At 37.6% G+C, this 16,195-nt stretch overlaps 1 protein-coding gene across 1 annotated transcript; it reads left to right on the forward strand.

The window, feature by feature from the left end:
* The first annotated feature begins 1,139 nt into the window (after positions 1-1,139).
* Positions 1,140-15,353, forward strand: arl8ba (ADP-ribosylation factor-like 8Ba). The gene is made up of 7 exons (XM_079841255.1): positions 1,140-1,380; positions 10,144-10,224; positions 10,316-10,389; positions 10,483-10,576; positions 10,659-10,726; positions 12,922-12,992; positions 14,151-15,353. The coding sequence occupies exons 1-7, from the start codon at positions 1,162-1,164 to the stop codon at positions 14,198-14,200; spliced, it is 657 nt and encodes a 218-aa protein (XP_079697381.1). The 5' UTR covers positions 1,140-1,161; the 3' UTR covers positions 14,201-15,353.
* The last annotated feature ends 842 nt before the right edge of the window (positions 15,354-16,195 follow it).

Raw genomic sequence — 16,195 nt, forward strand, 5'->3', positions numbered from 1 at the left:
ATGCCTGTTGACCAAAGAATTTCCATTCATATTCCATATTTGTAATTATGAGATATATACACTACCGTTCAAAATTTTCAGTAAGATGTGTAATGTTTCTGAAAGAAGTCTCTTATCCTCATCAAGGCTGCATTTATTTGATCAAAATAAAAACACAGTCAAAACAGGAATATTGTGAAATATTATTATTATTATTATTTCAAATAGCTGTTTTGTTTTTCAATATAGTTTAAAATGTAATTTATTCATGTGATGGCAAAGGTCATTTTCAGCATCATCATTACTCCAGTCTTCAGTGTCACATGATCCTTCAATAAAATTATTAATGCTGATTTAATGTGCAGCATTTATTTGAAATACAAATCTTCTTTTGATCTAACTTTTGATCAATTTGATGCATTCTTGCCAAATAAAAGTGCTTCTTGCTTACCCCAAAACTTTTGAATGGTATTGTGAAAATATTAAAAGCTCAATTTCAAAATTCTCTGACAATTTTAAGTTTTCCATTAGTGGGAACCCTGTATAGTATACCATTGTATTTATTGACGAATCTTTAAGGATTTTGAAGGAGGAAACTTAAAAATACTGTATTCATGCTCTATTTGAAATAGTTAACAACCCTGGTTCTTCTTCTACATTTTCCATTTCCATTTGCTAACAATATTAGTTAACATGAACTAACAATGAAAAATACTTCTAATTTATGAATCTTAGTTTGTTGACATTTTTTAAATTAAGAAATGGACCTAAACTAACAATGAACAGTTGTATTTTCATAACGTTAACCGAAATAGCCTACTGCAATACATGTAGGCTGTTGCTCATTGTTGGTTAATGCATTAACCAACTGTAAAGTGTTAGGCTACTATAAAACTTAATAAAACCAATAAAAGACAGCAGTATGAGCCTAGCCTACTAAATATGGTTTTGTTTTAACGTTGTTAAGCTTGTAATATGCCTCAATGTCATGGATATGATAGTAGCCTAATACCTTCATAACACAAAATAATCACTGGATTGGCTTTTTGAAGCCAACTTTTCGAAGGAACCGATTTGCTGAAATGAGTCAAATTTTTCTATCGTTACTGCAAGCCTGCGCAGGAGTGGCGCAGCTTCAACGCGTATGAACACACATTTATTTTGCAAACGTATCACAGTCATATGACAGCGGTCAGTTCCTCCCAAACACTACATTACGTTTCTAGTGGTGAAAACATTGCAAACAACCTAAACAGACCTGTACAATCTAACATCACAATGTTTGCACTCATTAACCGCCTCCTGGACTGGTTTAAGGCTCTCTTTTGGAAGGAAGAAATGGAATTAACCCTCGTCGGGTTGCAATATTCAGGCAAAACGACGTTTGTTAACGTAATCGCGGTGAGTATTTGCGGTTAGCATGAGCTAGTTCAAGACATTTAAGAGACTGAATGTCAGTCCAGTAGACCAGGCGATTAACACAATTGCTTTACAGATAATGAAGCTAATTTAAGTTAAATTCACAGTAGACGACTGGAAAAGACCAGCTCAGGGACTGTAATTCAACGTTTGGGAAAGCTAACCGGCTAACGTTAGCTCCCAGATGATCAATAGTTTGATTGCGTAGAGTAGACGATGGTTTGTTGACATCAGTTGACAGTTTACCGTATACATCCTGTGAAATGTGCTCCACGTCCACATAACACCGACCCTAAACTTATAATGTCGACTCAGTTTTACCCTGGAACATATTTGTTTTCTTGACATTTGTGTTATTATCAGCTTTAAGGGTGCACTTAGTTTTTTGTATGGTAAAAAATGTTGTACATAAAGAAAACAACAACACGTTTGATATACATGATGACGTGAAGACTCTAGAAGATGCACAGAAAAAGATGTTTTATTTTACATGGAAGGGTTCCAACTCCATCACTGTTGACGTTAAATGATCATCTATGCAATTTACCCACTTGCTAGTTGTTACTATTAATAATAACAATTAAATTATATCAAACAACCATCATAGTCACACCTTGTAGGCTATACCACCGTTCTGAAAACAGCTGTCCAGTGACAGCACATGGTAGCACTCAGCTGCATAATAGCACAAACAACCAACAATGTGAAAAAAAATATCTTTGAAATTGGGTCAAAGAATGTCTGTAATATGGAAGTGTCTCATATGAGAACCCATTATTAGTAAACAAACATCATGCATCCACACTGAAAGGCGTCAGTATAAAGTCTAAAACCACTGATACCAATAGCCAGATTTGTGCAGGATTTCAAGCTCGAATATTCTGTTGTTGTTCCCTTGATGAGTTTGTTTCTTGCTGATGGGAAACTCGATGTTCGGTGTAGGAAGCACACAAGTTATCACACTATCTAAGTTTGGTGTCCATCTTACACATGTTACATGTATTTAGTAATAACTTTAAATTAGGCATAAATAATTACATACAACAAACCCTAATCCTACACTAACCCTATAGTAAGTACATGTAGTTAATTACTATTACTTACTTAAATGTATAATTACATTGTTACATGGACAAAGTGTAAACATTTCTTAAATCAAAAGCGAGTCACTTAATAAACTCACATATACAGTAGGGCTGTGCAATTAATTGGATTTCGATTTCGGCTCCCAACGATCACCAAAATAGTACAATCGAGAAAAAACGATTATTTTGCCATGTTCAGTTTTGCAAGAACACTCTTATTTTGTCTTGCGTTTTGAATGAAACGCGCACGCGCACATCCGCCCCTCCCGAAGCCACAAACTTTCTCAGGTCGTGAGTCTCGTGACTCGTGTGCATATCATCCGCTGGAATTTAAAAACTCGGCGCGAGTAAAGATGGCAGAAGGAGGGCAGTTACAGCAGCGTTTGGTGAGCAAAAAAGGCAAAACCAACTCCGTTGTCTGGAAACAGTTTGGCTTCGAGGAATCAGACGACGAGCAGAAACATGCTACGTGCAAGATTTGCTACATGGTAGTGGCTGCAACGCAAGGGAACACCACGAATTTGTTAAACCACTTGAAAATTAAACACAGAGTGACCTATGACAATCTAATAAAGAAACAAAAACTGACGAGAGCAGGGGTGCCGTGTAAACGTCCTTTTTTTCCTTCATATTTTTCAAATAATTCTCTCTTTGTAAACTTTGTTCAATGCATGCGAGTGCTGCCATATTTTCGAATTTGACCAGTCATTTTCGCCGTCATCACCCGGGTTTAGTGCCAGAAGACGCGAATGAGAAGTAGCGCGCTATGAGAAAATGTGTCTCTGTGCGCTCACCCGAGAGCGCGCACACGTCTCACAGTGCGCAAATATTGAGTTCTCTTTCAAGTCTTGCACTTGAACGGACAAACTCACACAAAACGTTTGTCAACGTCCATCTTGATGAGTATCCTAGCAGACTGTATATGCCTTAAGTAAACTTTATACAGTCGAGAAAGACGACGCAAATCCGAGCATTGGGTCTTAAAGGGGCAGTAGCCTTTACTGCTGTCTGTTTAATGTCAAACAACAAAAGACAAGGACATCACTCACTGCTCTTGATTTAATAGCTTTTGTAAGTTTAATAGGATTAATCTTTAATTTATGCACTCAAATATGCAATGTTATTTTACATTTGATACATTTCTGTACCTGAAAACTAATGTTAGACGTACCTGAAAAGCATATCTAGCCGAACCATATTGTTGATCTTATTTATTTGTGGTTATCATTTTTACTTGAATACTTTTATACTTTGATTTGAATATGTTATATTATTTATTTTAATAGTTCAAAAAGTACAACAAATGTTACAATTTCAATTGAATTGTTGAAAGGTGTCTTTTTAATAAATGCAACACATTCCCAAAGTCATGTGAAATAATCGTGTTACATAATCGTGATTTCAATATTGACCAAAATAATTGTGATTATGATTTTTTCCATAATCGAGCAGCCCTAATATACGGGCAAGGCAGTGATAGATCTATTGATAGACCTAATATGTCACAATGTTGCATTTTCTTCTTGGTTCGGTTCGCTTTCACAAGACAACCTTTCAAAGCATACCAAAATGTTTAGCAAGTCATATGCGAGTGCAACTGTCCTCTTATTGGTCTGAGTTTCCTGTGCATCATCGATCAATATGATTGATAAGTTCCCCCCATGAGCTTATTGTGGCTTTATTTGTAACTGTCGAGATGCACGCGAACACAATATGAATGTAGCCGTCATTCCCGCTGTTAAATTACATAATACATTTACACAAATGCTATTACACAACATTTGAAGCTGAAGATGAGCTCTTTTGTTTTTCACAATCAGAATCAGACACTACTGCTATTTATGTAGCGCATTATGAATTATAATACCATTTGGTTTGTTGGTCCATTGGGTTGGATTGCTTTCACACCTCAAGCAAACTGTGCCAGAGTTTGTTTGCAATCGGGCCAAGACCATCTTGTTCAGGCGGTCTCTGGGCGATTGTTTTGGTGCGGATCCGAGCGCGATTGCCCTGTTCACATATGCCTAAACGCACCAGGTTCTGAGACAAACGCTCAGGTGTGAAAGCACCCTAAATTGCATATACCTATATGTGACTAATATGTTCCTAATAATATATACTGTTTTATCTGCATTGCATTGAGTTATGTTGCTGAATCGACACATGCCCTGTGTCTAACTTGACCTCTGGAGGCAAAAAATAGTATATAACCTCATACTCTGAATCAAGCATGTTGTACTTGTTCCGCAAGATCATTCCTAACCCTGGTCCTAATCTAACAAGTAGTTCCACTATCTGTTCTTGCAAGCACTGTACGTATGTTTCTGGTTTCCAGTCACAAGACTCACACACATTTTAATGCGGTTCTTCCTGGTCAAGTGACGTCCTCCATCATGTGATTTGGTGCATGAGTAAGATAATGTGCTGGTCACAGTAGGTCATTGTTTTTTTTGTTTTTTTACCTTGGTAGAAGACTAGACACTGTAAGGTTTAAAAGTATCTTTTAATGTGGTTCACCAACTTTCAAAATCTATTTGTGTTGCTCAAAATGCTTAGGTGTGCATTAGTTGTTGGCTGAAGTGTTCAGTGTAAGCATTAGCCTCAAGTGTTGCTTATATTGTGTAGTTCCCTCTTCTGTAATCACTTCCCTCAAATATTTGGAGATTTTTTGAAAAAAACATTCAGAATGGTCTTGTTTCGAAAAGGTCTAATTGACCTTTTGAGGGAGAGTTCTTTGAAGCTCAAGATCTTCTGCGTGCCTGGCATGCTTGTGATTCTTGAGTATGCTGAAGGGAATTTGTAAAACATGATTCCCTCATAAGCAGTGGCATTATACATATCCTGTGACTATGTAAGTCAGATTTATCACCTAAACTTCACATTATTTGGTCACATTAGCCCTTTTTGTGCATTTTGCATCATGTAATATGAATATTAATTGGTTGGAAAGATTTCTGTTGTATATTTGTTTTCGTTCATTTCAACTGAACAGGACTTTGATATGTGGAGATGGATACCATTCATAGATTTGACATTAGGTGTGAGTAAGGTCAGTGCAGCATAATAGAGTTCAAGGGGTTCTTTTCAGAATATAGGATGGAATAAAAACATAAGATGCTAGACATGGAAAGCAGACATATGGGACTTTCCCTCATCAAGGCAGACCACCTCAACTCTGAATCATTGCAGTAGGTGGTCATGTGGTTTAAACAAGCATCTTGCTCATGTTTTTTTTTTATATAGTAGTAAATAGGAATTCCTGAAAATAAACATAATGATCATCACACTGTAAAAAAAAAATTAGGTCTCCAATTGAAAATTTTCTAGTGACCGATCACATCTAAATTTTTTAGTTGGCCAAATTGAATTTCTTGAATTTTAATTAAATTAAATTGCATCAATTCACAGAAATTCAATTTGGCCAACTGAAAAATTTAGATGTGATCGGTCACTAGAAAATTTTCAATTGGAGACCTGAATTTGTTTTTACAGTGCATGATGCTAATTGTTAGTGCTGTTAAGAAGACTGCACACACATATTATTTATTTATTTATTTACTTTTTTTTTTATTTAGTGTTTTCTGACCAGACATACTGCAGCTGTTTGTATTATGCATTATTTAATGAATTGCTGGCTCACAGCATTCAGGAGAAAAGTTTTAGCTGTCTTCATCCCATTGTGCGAGAGATTGTGCCCTCACTGTCCCATTTGCACTTGCCTGCTTGTTTCCCAACCGTTGTGCTGCAGCACACTAGTGTGCCGTGACAGGTTGTCAGGCATGCCTTGGAAAAGTGGATCAAATACCAAATAAATAAAATAAATGCTACGGTACAATAATATATTGTCGCTGTCAAGCAGAAACCTTGTATCTCTTTATATATTTCATCAGTTTTGTTTTATTTTATTTTTTAAAAATCAATGCTATTGGTGACATTCCACATCCCTAAAGCCAATTTATTGGGGACCACACGATTTTGTCACTGCTTTTTGTGGATGATGTTGTCGTGTTGGCCTCCTCAGACCAGGACCTTCAGCGTGCACTGGGACAGTTTGCAGCCAAGTGTGAAGCGGCTGGGATGAGAATCAGCACCTCCAAGTCCGAGGCCATGGTTTTCATTCGGAAAAGGGTGGCTTGCCCACTTCAGGTTGGTGGAGAGTTCCTGCCTCAAGTGGAGGAGTTCAAGTATCTTGGGGTCTTGTTCACGAGTGAGTGAGGGAAGGATGGAACGGGAGATTGACAGACAGATTGCTGCAGCTTCTGCAGTAATGCGGTCGATGTACTAAGTTGTCGTGGTGAAGAAGGAGCTGAGCTGTTAGGCGAAGCTCTCGATTTACCGGTCAATCTACGTTCCTACTCTCACCTATGGTCATGAGCTGTGGGTCATGACCGAAAGGACAAGATCCCGGATACAGGCGGCTGAAATGAGCTTTCTCCGCAGGGTGGCTGGGCGCTCCCTTAGAGATAGGGTGAGAAGCTCGGTCACTCGGGAGGAGCTCAGAGTAGAGCCGTTGCTCTTCCACATCGAGAGGAGCCAACTGAGGTGGCTCGGGCATCTATTTCGGATGCCTCCTGGACGCCTTCCGAGGGAGGTGTTCCGGGCACATCCCACCGGGAGGAGACCCCGGGAAAAGACCTAGGACATGCTGGAGGGATTATGTCTCCTGGCTGGCCTGGTAACGCCTCGGGGTTCCCCCAGAAGAGCTGGAGGAACTGGCTAGGGAGAGGGAAGTCTGGGCGTCTCTGCTTAGACTGTTGCCCCCGCGACCCGGCCCCGGATAAGCGGAAGTGGATGGATGGATGCTATTGGTCAAATATTTTGGTTTTACAAAAATGTTACCAATGAAAAGAGATTGTGACTAATCCTCGTAACTCCATTTAAACCTCAAACTGTCGTCAAACCTCATAACTCCACCCGCGTTTATCGTGAATTAAGTGCCGCACGCAGTTAGGAGCATCTCTGCTTGTTTGCAATGCAAGGGTAAATAAAGAACTCGTGTTTGATTAAGTATAGCATTTTCTTTACTCAAGAAACACTTTAAGAAACAGAGTCTTAGCACTTCATCTTATATATCAAGTAATTTTGTCCAAATGTATTCAACAACATGATAAACTAAGCGCCCACATAGCTACAATTAACTTTATAAAATGTAAGTTGATCATAATGTGATGCACTTACTGCCTCAGATGCAGCTGTCTCATTCGCTGGTTAAAAACCTTGTAACTCCACCTGAGCTTGATTTTTGATAAAATGTTAATATTATAATGACACGTTCAGACACGTGTCGGACCATATATAAAGTCACAATACCAACTTTGACACAGTGTTTAATTATAAAATTATAATAATTATAAAATAATTAAACCTGTTAGTACCTGTATGACCGTATTGTGTTCTCCTATCTGACTTAAGTGCAAGATTAATATTAAATGTGAGTGCTACTTTTAATATAATATCTAGTTTAATAAGCCATTTGATGCAATTCATGTTTGTGCAGTTTTATTATTTTAATGTGGCGTGTGCCATGGGATTTTTTTAATGCAAAAACTGCAAAATCAGAGTATATTTTCGTCGATATATTCTATATATATATTCAGGGAAATTGAAACTAAGACTGCAGGTATACAAACCATAAACAAAGCAACACTTGCTTACCATTTTGAATATCAATCATGTGGATCCACTCATGTTATTATGAAAATATTTGCGCTGTGTTGCTCAGGTAAGATGATGTAAAATTATAACAGCCTTCTGTCTGTTCAGTTTTGACTTACTTGCTCGCTTTCATCACTTTTGCTCTTATTCTCGTCCACTGACACGTTCGCTGAGCTGAACCGCCAATCAGAGTTCTCTCTCTCACCGACGGCCCAGAAAAAGCAGCGTCCGACTAGAGCCAACGGTGCGGAACACACCGGAAAAACTAAGTCAGCCGATGCTCAAAATGGCCCGACGTTGCCCGATGGCTGACTGTCGACTTGGTGTGTCCCTGGCTTAACAAACTCTTTATCATACATTGTCCCATAGTGTCAGAAAATCTTGTTGGAGCATCTGTGACTTTCCAAGATCTGTCTGGATCTCTCCGAGTAATGATGGCTGAAAGTGGGAAGAAGCTAGTTAACTTTCTCCCTGTTGCCAGACAGTCTGAGATGGTGTGCTGACTCAGTATCACTTTGTTCACTATTAGCTACAAGAGCCGTGCAGCCAGAGCTGTTGACACTGCAATTCTTCGCTATTTTTTGAGCAGGACAACATATGTATTCTCTTCAGTTAATTTCCTTAGTTACTTAGCACACATGCTGTCAAGGACTCATTCAGTTTTTTAGTTTCCTTGATGGGGTTACAGAATACCTGGTCCTAAAAATGAAGAACATTTGTCAAGGGCAGATATTTCCATTGCATGTGATTGTTTTGGGATGATACATACGGCATAATTTGGGACGCTACAAGTTCAAACATCTTTTTTAAATAAGTAGACTACCCTTTCATTTTTTTTGTCATACTGACGTTAGGCAAATTATTTAGTCATCATTAATCACTAAGTCATACCGCCTTATCTTGCTTTTGTATGAGCTATAGATTGTGATTCTCTTTTCTTTTGACATGGTTGTCACTTTGCCTCAGCATGCGCAAATCAACATGAACATCATTTGCTTCATCACGTGCAGGGTGCAAAACAACAACAAAACCAAACCTTGTTTTGTGCACCTGCCATAGATGATGCACACACTGTTTGTTAGGTTGTGGGAGTTGACCAAAATTATCAACTGAAACATATATCTCACTATGAGTAGTTTTATAGCACGGTATCAGTAAGCATTTTGACTTTATCTAAATATTCAATATTAGCATCATTTTCATTATCAGGTGACATTGACGTAGGTAATTGCTAATATTAGCCAGTGGAGGAAATTACATCTGCAGATATGACTATGCAGTCAAGAATTGAATGAGTGCTAGAATACTTTGTGGTGGTCCTAATGTTTAGAAAGAAAGTTTACTGGCAACAGCATGACAAATAAGAGAAAGGGAATTTTCCTTTGTTAAGGCAGACCATATCAAAACTGAATCATAAGAGGAGAGGTGGTTGTGTGGTTTACAATTGCAATTCGAATAGTCCTGTCTCATGAGTGTTTATTAATGATGTGATTACTAGATACTGTTATTGTCTACTACAGATTAATTCCTAAATGGGTGGTCACATTTCTTATTTAGATTGTGTGTATTGTTTGAACAAACATTAAGAATGCAAGAAGTTTTATCACAATCGCAAAATATTGTAACTGTATAATAATATTGTATTATAATCACAATTTTGGCACAGAACCTTTAGAGTTGACAGTGGCAATGACCTGAATTTGAGAATATCAGTAGGTTGGTACAGTAGATGGCAATATACCATGGAAATTTCCCAGAGCTGGCTTGAGGTTTTTTTTGTCTGTGAACTTTCATTATGAATCATAGATCAAATAAATGTTTCTGATGGGAAGCCCTCAACTACCAATGACTGCAGGCCTACACTTACAGCAACAGGAAACTAAACTGGGCGTAAAGAAAACAAAGTACAGAAGTTGTTTCAGGTGGAATAATGGAAGCATTTCACCACAAACCACCTCAAAGACCAATTCCATTAGTTGTTAATACGCTGTCTTCTCCCCCCCAGTCAGGCCAGTTCAGCGAAGACATGATTCCAACCGTCGGGTTCAACATGAGGAAGGTCACAAAAGGCAACGTCACCATCAAGGTTTGGTCCTTTTTAGTGGGGATTCAGTAGAAAAGTAAAGTTTAATTGTTTAATATACACTGAAACTAACATTGGTCTGATTACTGTGCAGATCTGGGATATTGGAGGTCAGCCAAGGTTCAGGAGCATGTGGGAGCGATACTGTCGTGGGGTGAATGCAATTGTGTAAGTATCTCTACATCCATATTCTATAAGGGAAAGAGGTATTCTCTCTACCAAATTAAAATGTGCATCCTTTCTCTTTATTTTCCCTCAAAGGTATATGGTGGATGCAGCGGACCGGGAGAAGGTCGAAGCTTCCAGAAACGAGCTGCACAATCTTTTAGACAAGCCACAGTTACAAGGAATCCCTGTAAGACACTTCCTTGTTTTTTTAGCACATCAATGCTCAAACATCTCCTAAATAAGCTCCTGTGGATTTCTTTGTGTTTTAGGTGTTGGTGCTCGGCAACAAGAGAGATCTACCCAATGCGCTGGATGAGAAGCAGCTAATTGAAAAAATGTAAGGAGCTGTACATCACACATACAGATGTTTCCCTGCTGCTTTTGAATTAAAGTCTACATGAAATCAAAATGGGCAATACTTGCATAGATTTATCAGTGCACATTATTAAAAAAATATATATAATAATTGACTTGCTCCGCCTGGTGTGGAAAATAAATTGTTAACAAATATAGCTTTTCATATTACTCTCTAGACCAGTGGTTCTCAACTGGTTTGGCCATGGGTCACACGTTTTCCAATGCTACCCAAATGTATATCAAATATAGTTGACACACACACACAAGTACCATCCCACTTTACTTAAAATACACATAAATAAACACTATAAGGTAAGGCTATTCAATAGAAGTTCTAATTTTTCACAATACCCTAAAGTTAGTAAATTGGTATGAGCCACCACAGTCATAAAATATAGTATAAAGTGAAAATAAAGTGGTATTTTGGGGTTACGATGACAGTTACCATGGTAAATGCACAATAATTACATGAACTGTTAAAGGGATAGTTCACCCTGAAATGAAAATAAAGCCATCTTTTACTCACCCTGCTGTTGTTACAGTGCCCTATGTCCTTCAATCTTTTTCGGACCTCAAAAGCAGAACATTTTAAAATAGTCCTGGTCCTTCCTATAATGGCTGTGAATAGCGACCAGGCGTGCGTGCGTGCGTGCGTGCGTGCGTGCGTGCGTGCATCGTAACCCCAAAATACCACTTTTCTATATTTTATGACTGTGGTGGCTCATACCAATTTACTAACTTTAGGGTATTGTGAAAAATTAGGACTTCTATTGAATAGCCTTACCTTATACTGTTTATTTATGTGTATTTTAAGTAAAGTGGGATGGTACTTGTGTGTGTGTGTCAACTATTTTTGATAAATACATTTGGGTAGCATGGGAAAAAGTAAAAGATGGCTTTATTTTCATTTCAGGGTGAACTATCCCTTTAATAAAACATATGGGCACTGATCCTGATGAATACAATGAACACCATACCTTTGTGCAAATCCTTCCCAGCTAACAAACAATGTACGTTTATTTGTAGTTTTTGTTAATTTCATGACCTAATTGACAACGTAACTACAACGTTGTATGCTCGTAAATTAAATTTGCTCTTTATATATAATGAAGTGATATACAGCATGTGCCTCCTCATTTGCACGCGCACAGTGTGAGAACAGTATAACGTCTGACAGGGCAGGAAAGTTTGTTTTCCTGAGGTGAGAGACTTTTTTTTATTTCATAACGATTTACTAAAATAATGTTATAATAATGCCACTGACATACAGCCTGACAACATTTCATCTGACTGCAGATACTGAATCAGCTTTACTTAAACTGCATCTGATAGAAGAGTAGTCAGTATTTACACACGTCTTGCATCAGAAAAATATTTCGAATTCAATTTGTTGTTGTTTCTTTGACCACACTCTCCTCAACCAACTCAAAACAGCCCACTTTTTTTTGTGTGTGACCCACTTTTGGATTGTGACCCACCAGTTGAGAAATACTACTCTAGGCTATCTACATAAGTGTTTGTTTTGTTTCAATAACTGATCCAGGTAATTTGCTTGGCTGTTCTTGGCGGGACATACGTTCCTAAAGCTGCAATATTGAATGTTACGATATCTCCCATTCAAGTACTAATGGACTATCTCAGCCTCATACAGTCTCTGATCATATTCTGCCAAATCATATGATGCTAATAAGATTGCCTTGCCATAATAGAAAACGTAATATAATTATAATAATTAGGAAATTGCATTACTGGCTCTGCTCTGCTAATTTGTTTTATTTCTATCTTCATTATAAAGGAATGCTCTATTTAAAAAAAAAAAAGTTTCAATCCTCACTCTAAAATCATCTTGAATTTTATTGGCCCTTTAATAATCATAAAAACTAATCTGCATCATATTGAGATTTTTTATGTTTTCTAAGAATTGTGTGAGATGAATCACAACATCTAGACCAGAGTTTATCCATCTGTCTGCATGAAATGGAAAGGTCATGTGGTTTGGGGGTCTTATGTGTGTTTTTTTTTTTTTAGAATTACTGCCATCTATTGGCTAAGAGTTGTATCTGCTTCATTATTTTCCTTTTGCTGGACTACACTCTGTTTACAGCTTTTCCTGAAATGAAATGCCATACCATATAAATTGTTTTATTGATCCTTTCTCATGTTCTATTTGTTTAGGAACTTGGCTGCTATTCAAGACAGGGAGATCTGCTGCTACTCGATTTCCTGCAAAGAGAAAGATAACATTGGTATGTAATGTTCCATGAGGATGAGTTGAGTTTGCTGTATGATGTTTCCAGTAGGGGTGTAACGGTACACAAAATTGACGGTTCGGTACGTACCTCGGTTTTGAAGTCACGGTTCGGTACGGGTTCGGTACTGCAGTTTTACAAAATTGCTTTTTATTTATTTTATTAAACAGTGGTTTACTGAAAAAAAAATTGTGTCTGACCTTAAATGAATTAAATTATAACTAAAAGTTTTTTGAAGATAATGCTGTAAACTATATAGGGAGCCCCTACTTGCACATTACTATAATATTAAAGGTTAACAACAGAGCCCAAACTATTAGCCTAAATTCAGTTGCTATTTATTTTTTGATTTAATAATCAACACTCAAATAACAGTACGCAAACATGTCAACTTCACATAAGGCAGTTTTTGCATTGACTTCTAAATCTAATTATAAAATAGTTTTTTTTTCTCCAATTCGTTGTTGAAATAACATAATCATTTATACACAGTGGCTGTCATTTTCATGAACTTACATGAAATAATCAAGACTTCAGTAACAAGTTCAGTAGAATATACTGAATATACAGGCTAATATAGGTCATAAATTTAGCGAAAGAGTTGATTTCTCTAGTGAACTAACAGCTGTGGACACTGAATGATTTCTGAGGTCATGTGATACTGCGTGACATTCTCAAGCTTACTTAATATTGACGTCTTTCTGCTGTTGAAACACTGATTGAGCGATTACACCACATACGATGCGTTTCAGTAAGTTGTAATGTATCTTTAACATACCTTAAGATATTAATTCATTTTTATTCTTTAGGAAGAGATGATCGATCTCATTAACACGGGTGACACGCAGTCGTTTGAACTGATGCGCCTATTCAGTCACGTCACATTAAACAGCGTCAAAACGGCATTTATCAGTTGAATTTCGTGATAAAATGGACTGAATACTTAATATGTTCGTGTGGGAACTCGGATCAAAGTGTGTTCCGCGCTTAAAACAAGCCTACTGTTAACTGTTATAGATTGCATTTGGAAACACGCGTGCACCGAACCGAAAGCCCTGTACCGAAACGGTTCGGTACAAATACGTGTACCGTTACACCCCTAGTTTCCAGTCTGCTATACTTACATGACACTATCATGTCCCCTGATTCTCACAGACATTACGCTTCAATGGCTAATCCAGCACTCAAAGTCAAGAAGAAGCTGAAAGTGTCTTCAGAGGGCCCGCTGTCTATCTGCTGCCATGTTCCTCTCACACAACATCCTGCTCACTTTGTGAAACTGTACAGTTCTCCATACCGCTCCCCTCACACTACCCTGCTCGTCTGATCCCATAATTCTTCAAAAGCTCCTTGTCCCAACTGCATCAGTCATGTCAATGATACATCAGTCGCTAAAAGACGCTAGCCTGCAGAATGAGTTCCTCCACCTCTTACAGCCTGCTGTCGGATGAACATTATGGATTCGTGGTTTTGCAAATCCCCGGAGCTCCAGTGATCTCCATTTGGGGTTTCCTGGACAAATCTATTGAAAAACTGAGAAGAATCTAAACTTAAATATAGTGTTAAGCCTTTTTTTTTTCTCTCTCTCTCCAGTCTGTCAGGTTATGCTCATGAGAGCGTGTAATATCATTTAGACTGTTGCTTTTATTTCTTCCCATATCTCTTTTCCCCCCAAATCGTCTTTTGAGAAATCTGTAATATTTAAATGAGGAGCAAATCTAGTGAATAAACAGCTCAGCAGAAATGTACAAATGATTATCCAAAACGATTTTTACAAAAGGTGAGTGTACGTATATTAGAGAGGATGAATGTTTTGCTGGTAAAGGTTTTCATTTAGCTCAATGATGTCTTGAATCCTGTTCATGAGCTGAGAGAGTAGGTGAAGTTAAAGTGCCTTGTGCAGTGTATCTGTTCCTCAAGCTAAACAGTGTACCAGGTGTGCCTGCCTGGAACTAGATTGGATAAAGACGGCTTTGAACTGCAAGAACTGAAGGCATGCTTTTTAAGGTAGATTTGTTGTACTGTTGTCATTATCAACTAAATATTTGTGAAAAGAGGCAAATGTTGGAAACCCCACTATTATAAATGCACTTTTGTAAATACGATGAACCAATAAATAGATTGTCAACATGTAGGAGGAATCTTGCATTGTTGTGGATGATTTCATTTTTATGTAGTTTATTTCATGTTGTGGTCAATCAAGTAGTCATATCAAAAGGTGAGCATTAACGTTATACATCCTACATATGTTATCTCAAGTTTTCAAATGTATAAAGTTAATATAAAGGTGCAGCAATTTATATATTTTTTTGGTATTTTAAACAGCTAATATTAATAAAAACAACAACAAAAAACTGCAATAAAATCGACCTGTTCTCAAGGTTTTGATTTAAAAATGTACTTTAGATTGTTCATAAATTCTCTGTAGTTACTAAAACATTTAAAGTGCTATTTGTTACTGAGGTGTTTGCATAGTTTGTAGTTTACGTATATCAACATTTGATGTTAATGTTCAAGAGGTGGAAAAAGTACACAACTCCATTACTTGAGTAAAAGTACTACTGGTCAAATATTACTCTGTTACTAGTTAAAGTTGTAAAAACAGACTTTTACTTAAGTAAAAGTACACAAGTATTTGTAAATTTCCTTTTTTATGTCAACACATAATTTTATTATTGTTGTATGAATGCATGCTAAACCAGTCAGTGATGCTCCATCAGACATGCTAGCAAACGACTTCCTTAAAGCCTTTGATATATAAAAATTCATCATGATATAAGAATATCCTGTACGTTTCAGAGCTGAAAACTTCCTTGTTAGTCAAAGAAAAGCTTTTATTGACACCAGGCCCAGAAAACGCTCGATCTCAGAATATGTCGACCACTGACGTCATCAAATGCAGAAGCGTCACCTCAAGCCGGCCCACTGACTCGTGGAGCTAAACGGGTCGCTACTGTAAACAAGATACAGGTCGAGACTGGATTTGCAGATATATTGAGATTAAAACAATGCTGTGCCTTCTATATTGGATCCGACAGGAATGGTGCAACACAACATGTTTTTTATATGTGTTAGTATTGCATTGTTACCATAGACTGTAAAAAAATATGGACGTAGTGTCCGTGACGTCACCCATAGGATTCTGATAAGCCATTCTGAAGCGCAAAGTAGGGACGAGCTGGCCGTTGCCATCTTGGCAG

The sequence above is a fragment of the Gobio gobio genome (assembly GCF_949357685.1).
Source record: "Gobio gobio genome assembly, chromosome: 17".
Lineage (NCBI taxonomy): Eukaryota > Metazoa > Chordata > Actinopteri > Cypriniformes > Gobionidae > Gobio > Gobio gobio.

What these genes read in the sequence shown, in the direction of transcription:
- arl8ba (XM_079841255.1), top strand. Translation starts at nt 1,162, where the DNA reads ATGACAGCGGTCAGTTCCTCCCAAACACTACATTACGTTTCTAGTGGT. An exon ending in CGTGGGGTGAATGCAATTGT is followed by an intron (nt 10,390 to 10,482) that starts GTAAGTATCTCT and finishes TTTCCCTCAAAG; the next exon opens with GTATATGGTGGATGCAGCGG. An exon ending in CAAAGAGAAAGATAACATTG is followed by an intron (nt 12,993 to 14,150) that starts GTATGTAATGTT and finishes TGATTCTCACAG; the next exon opens with ACATTACGCTTCAATGGCTA.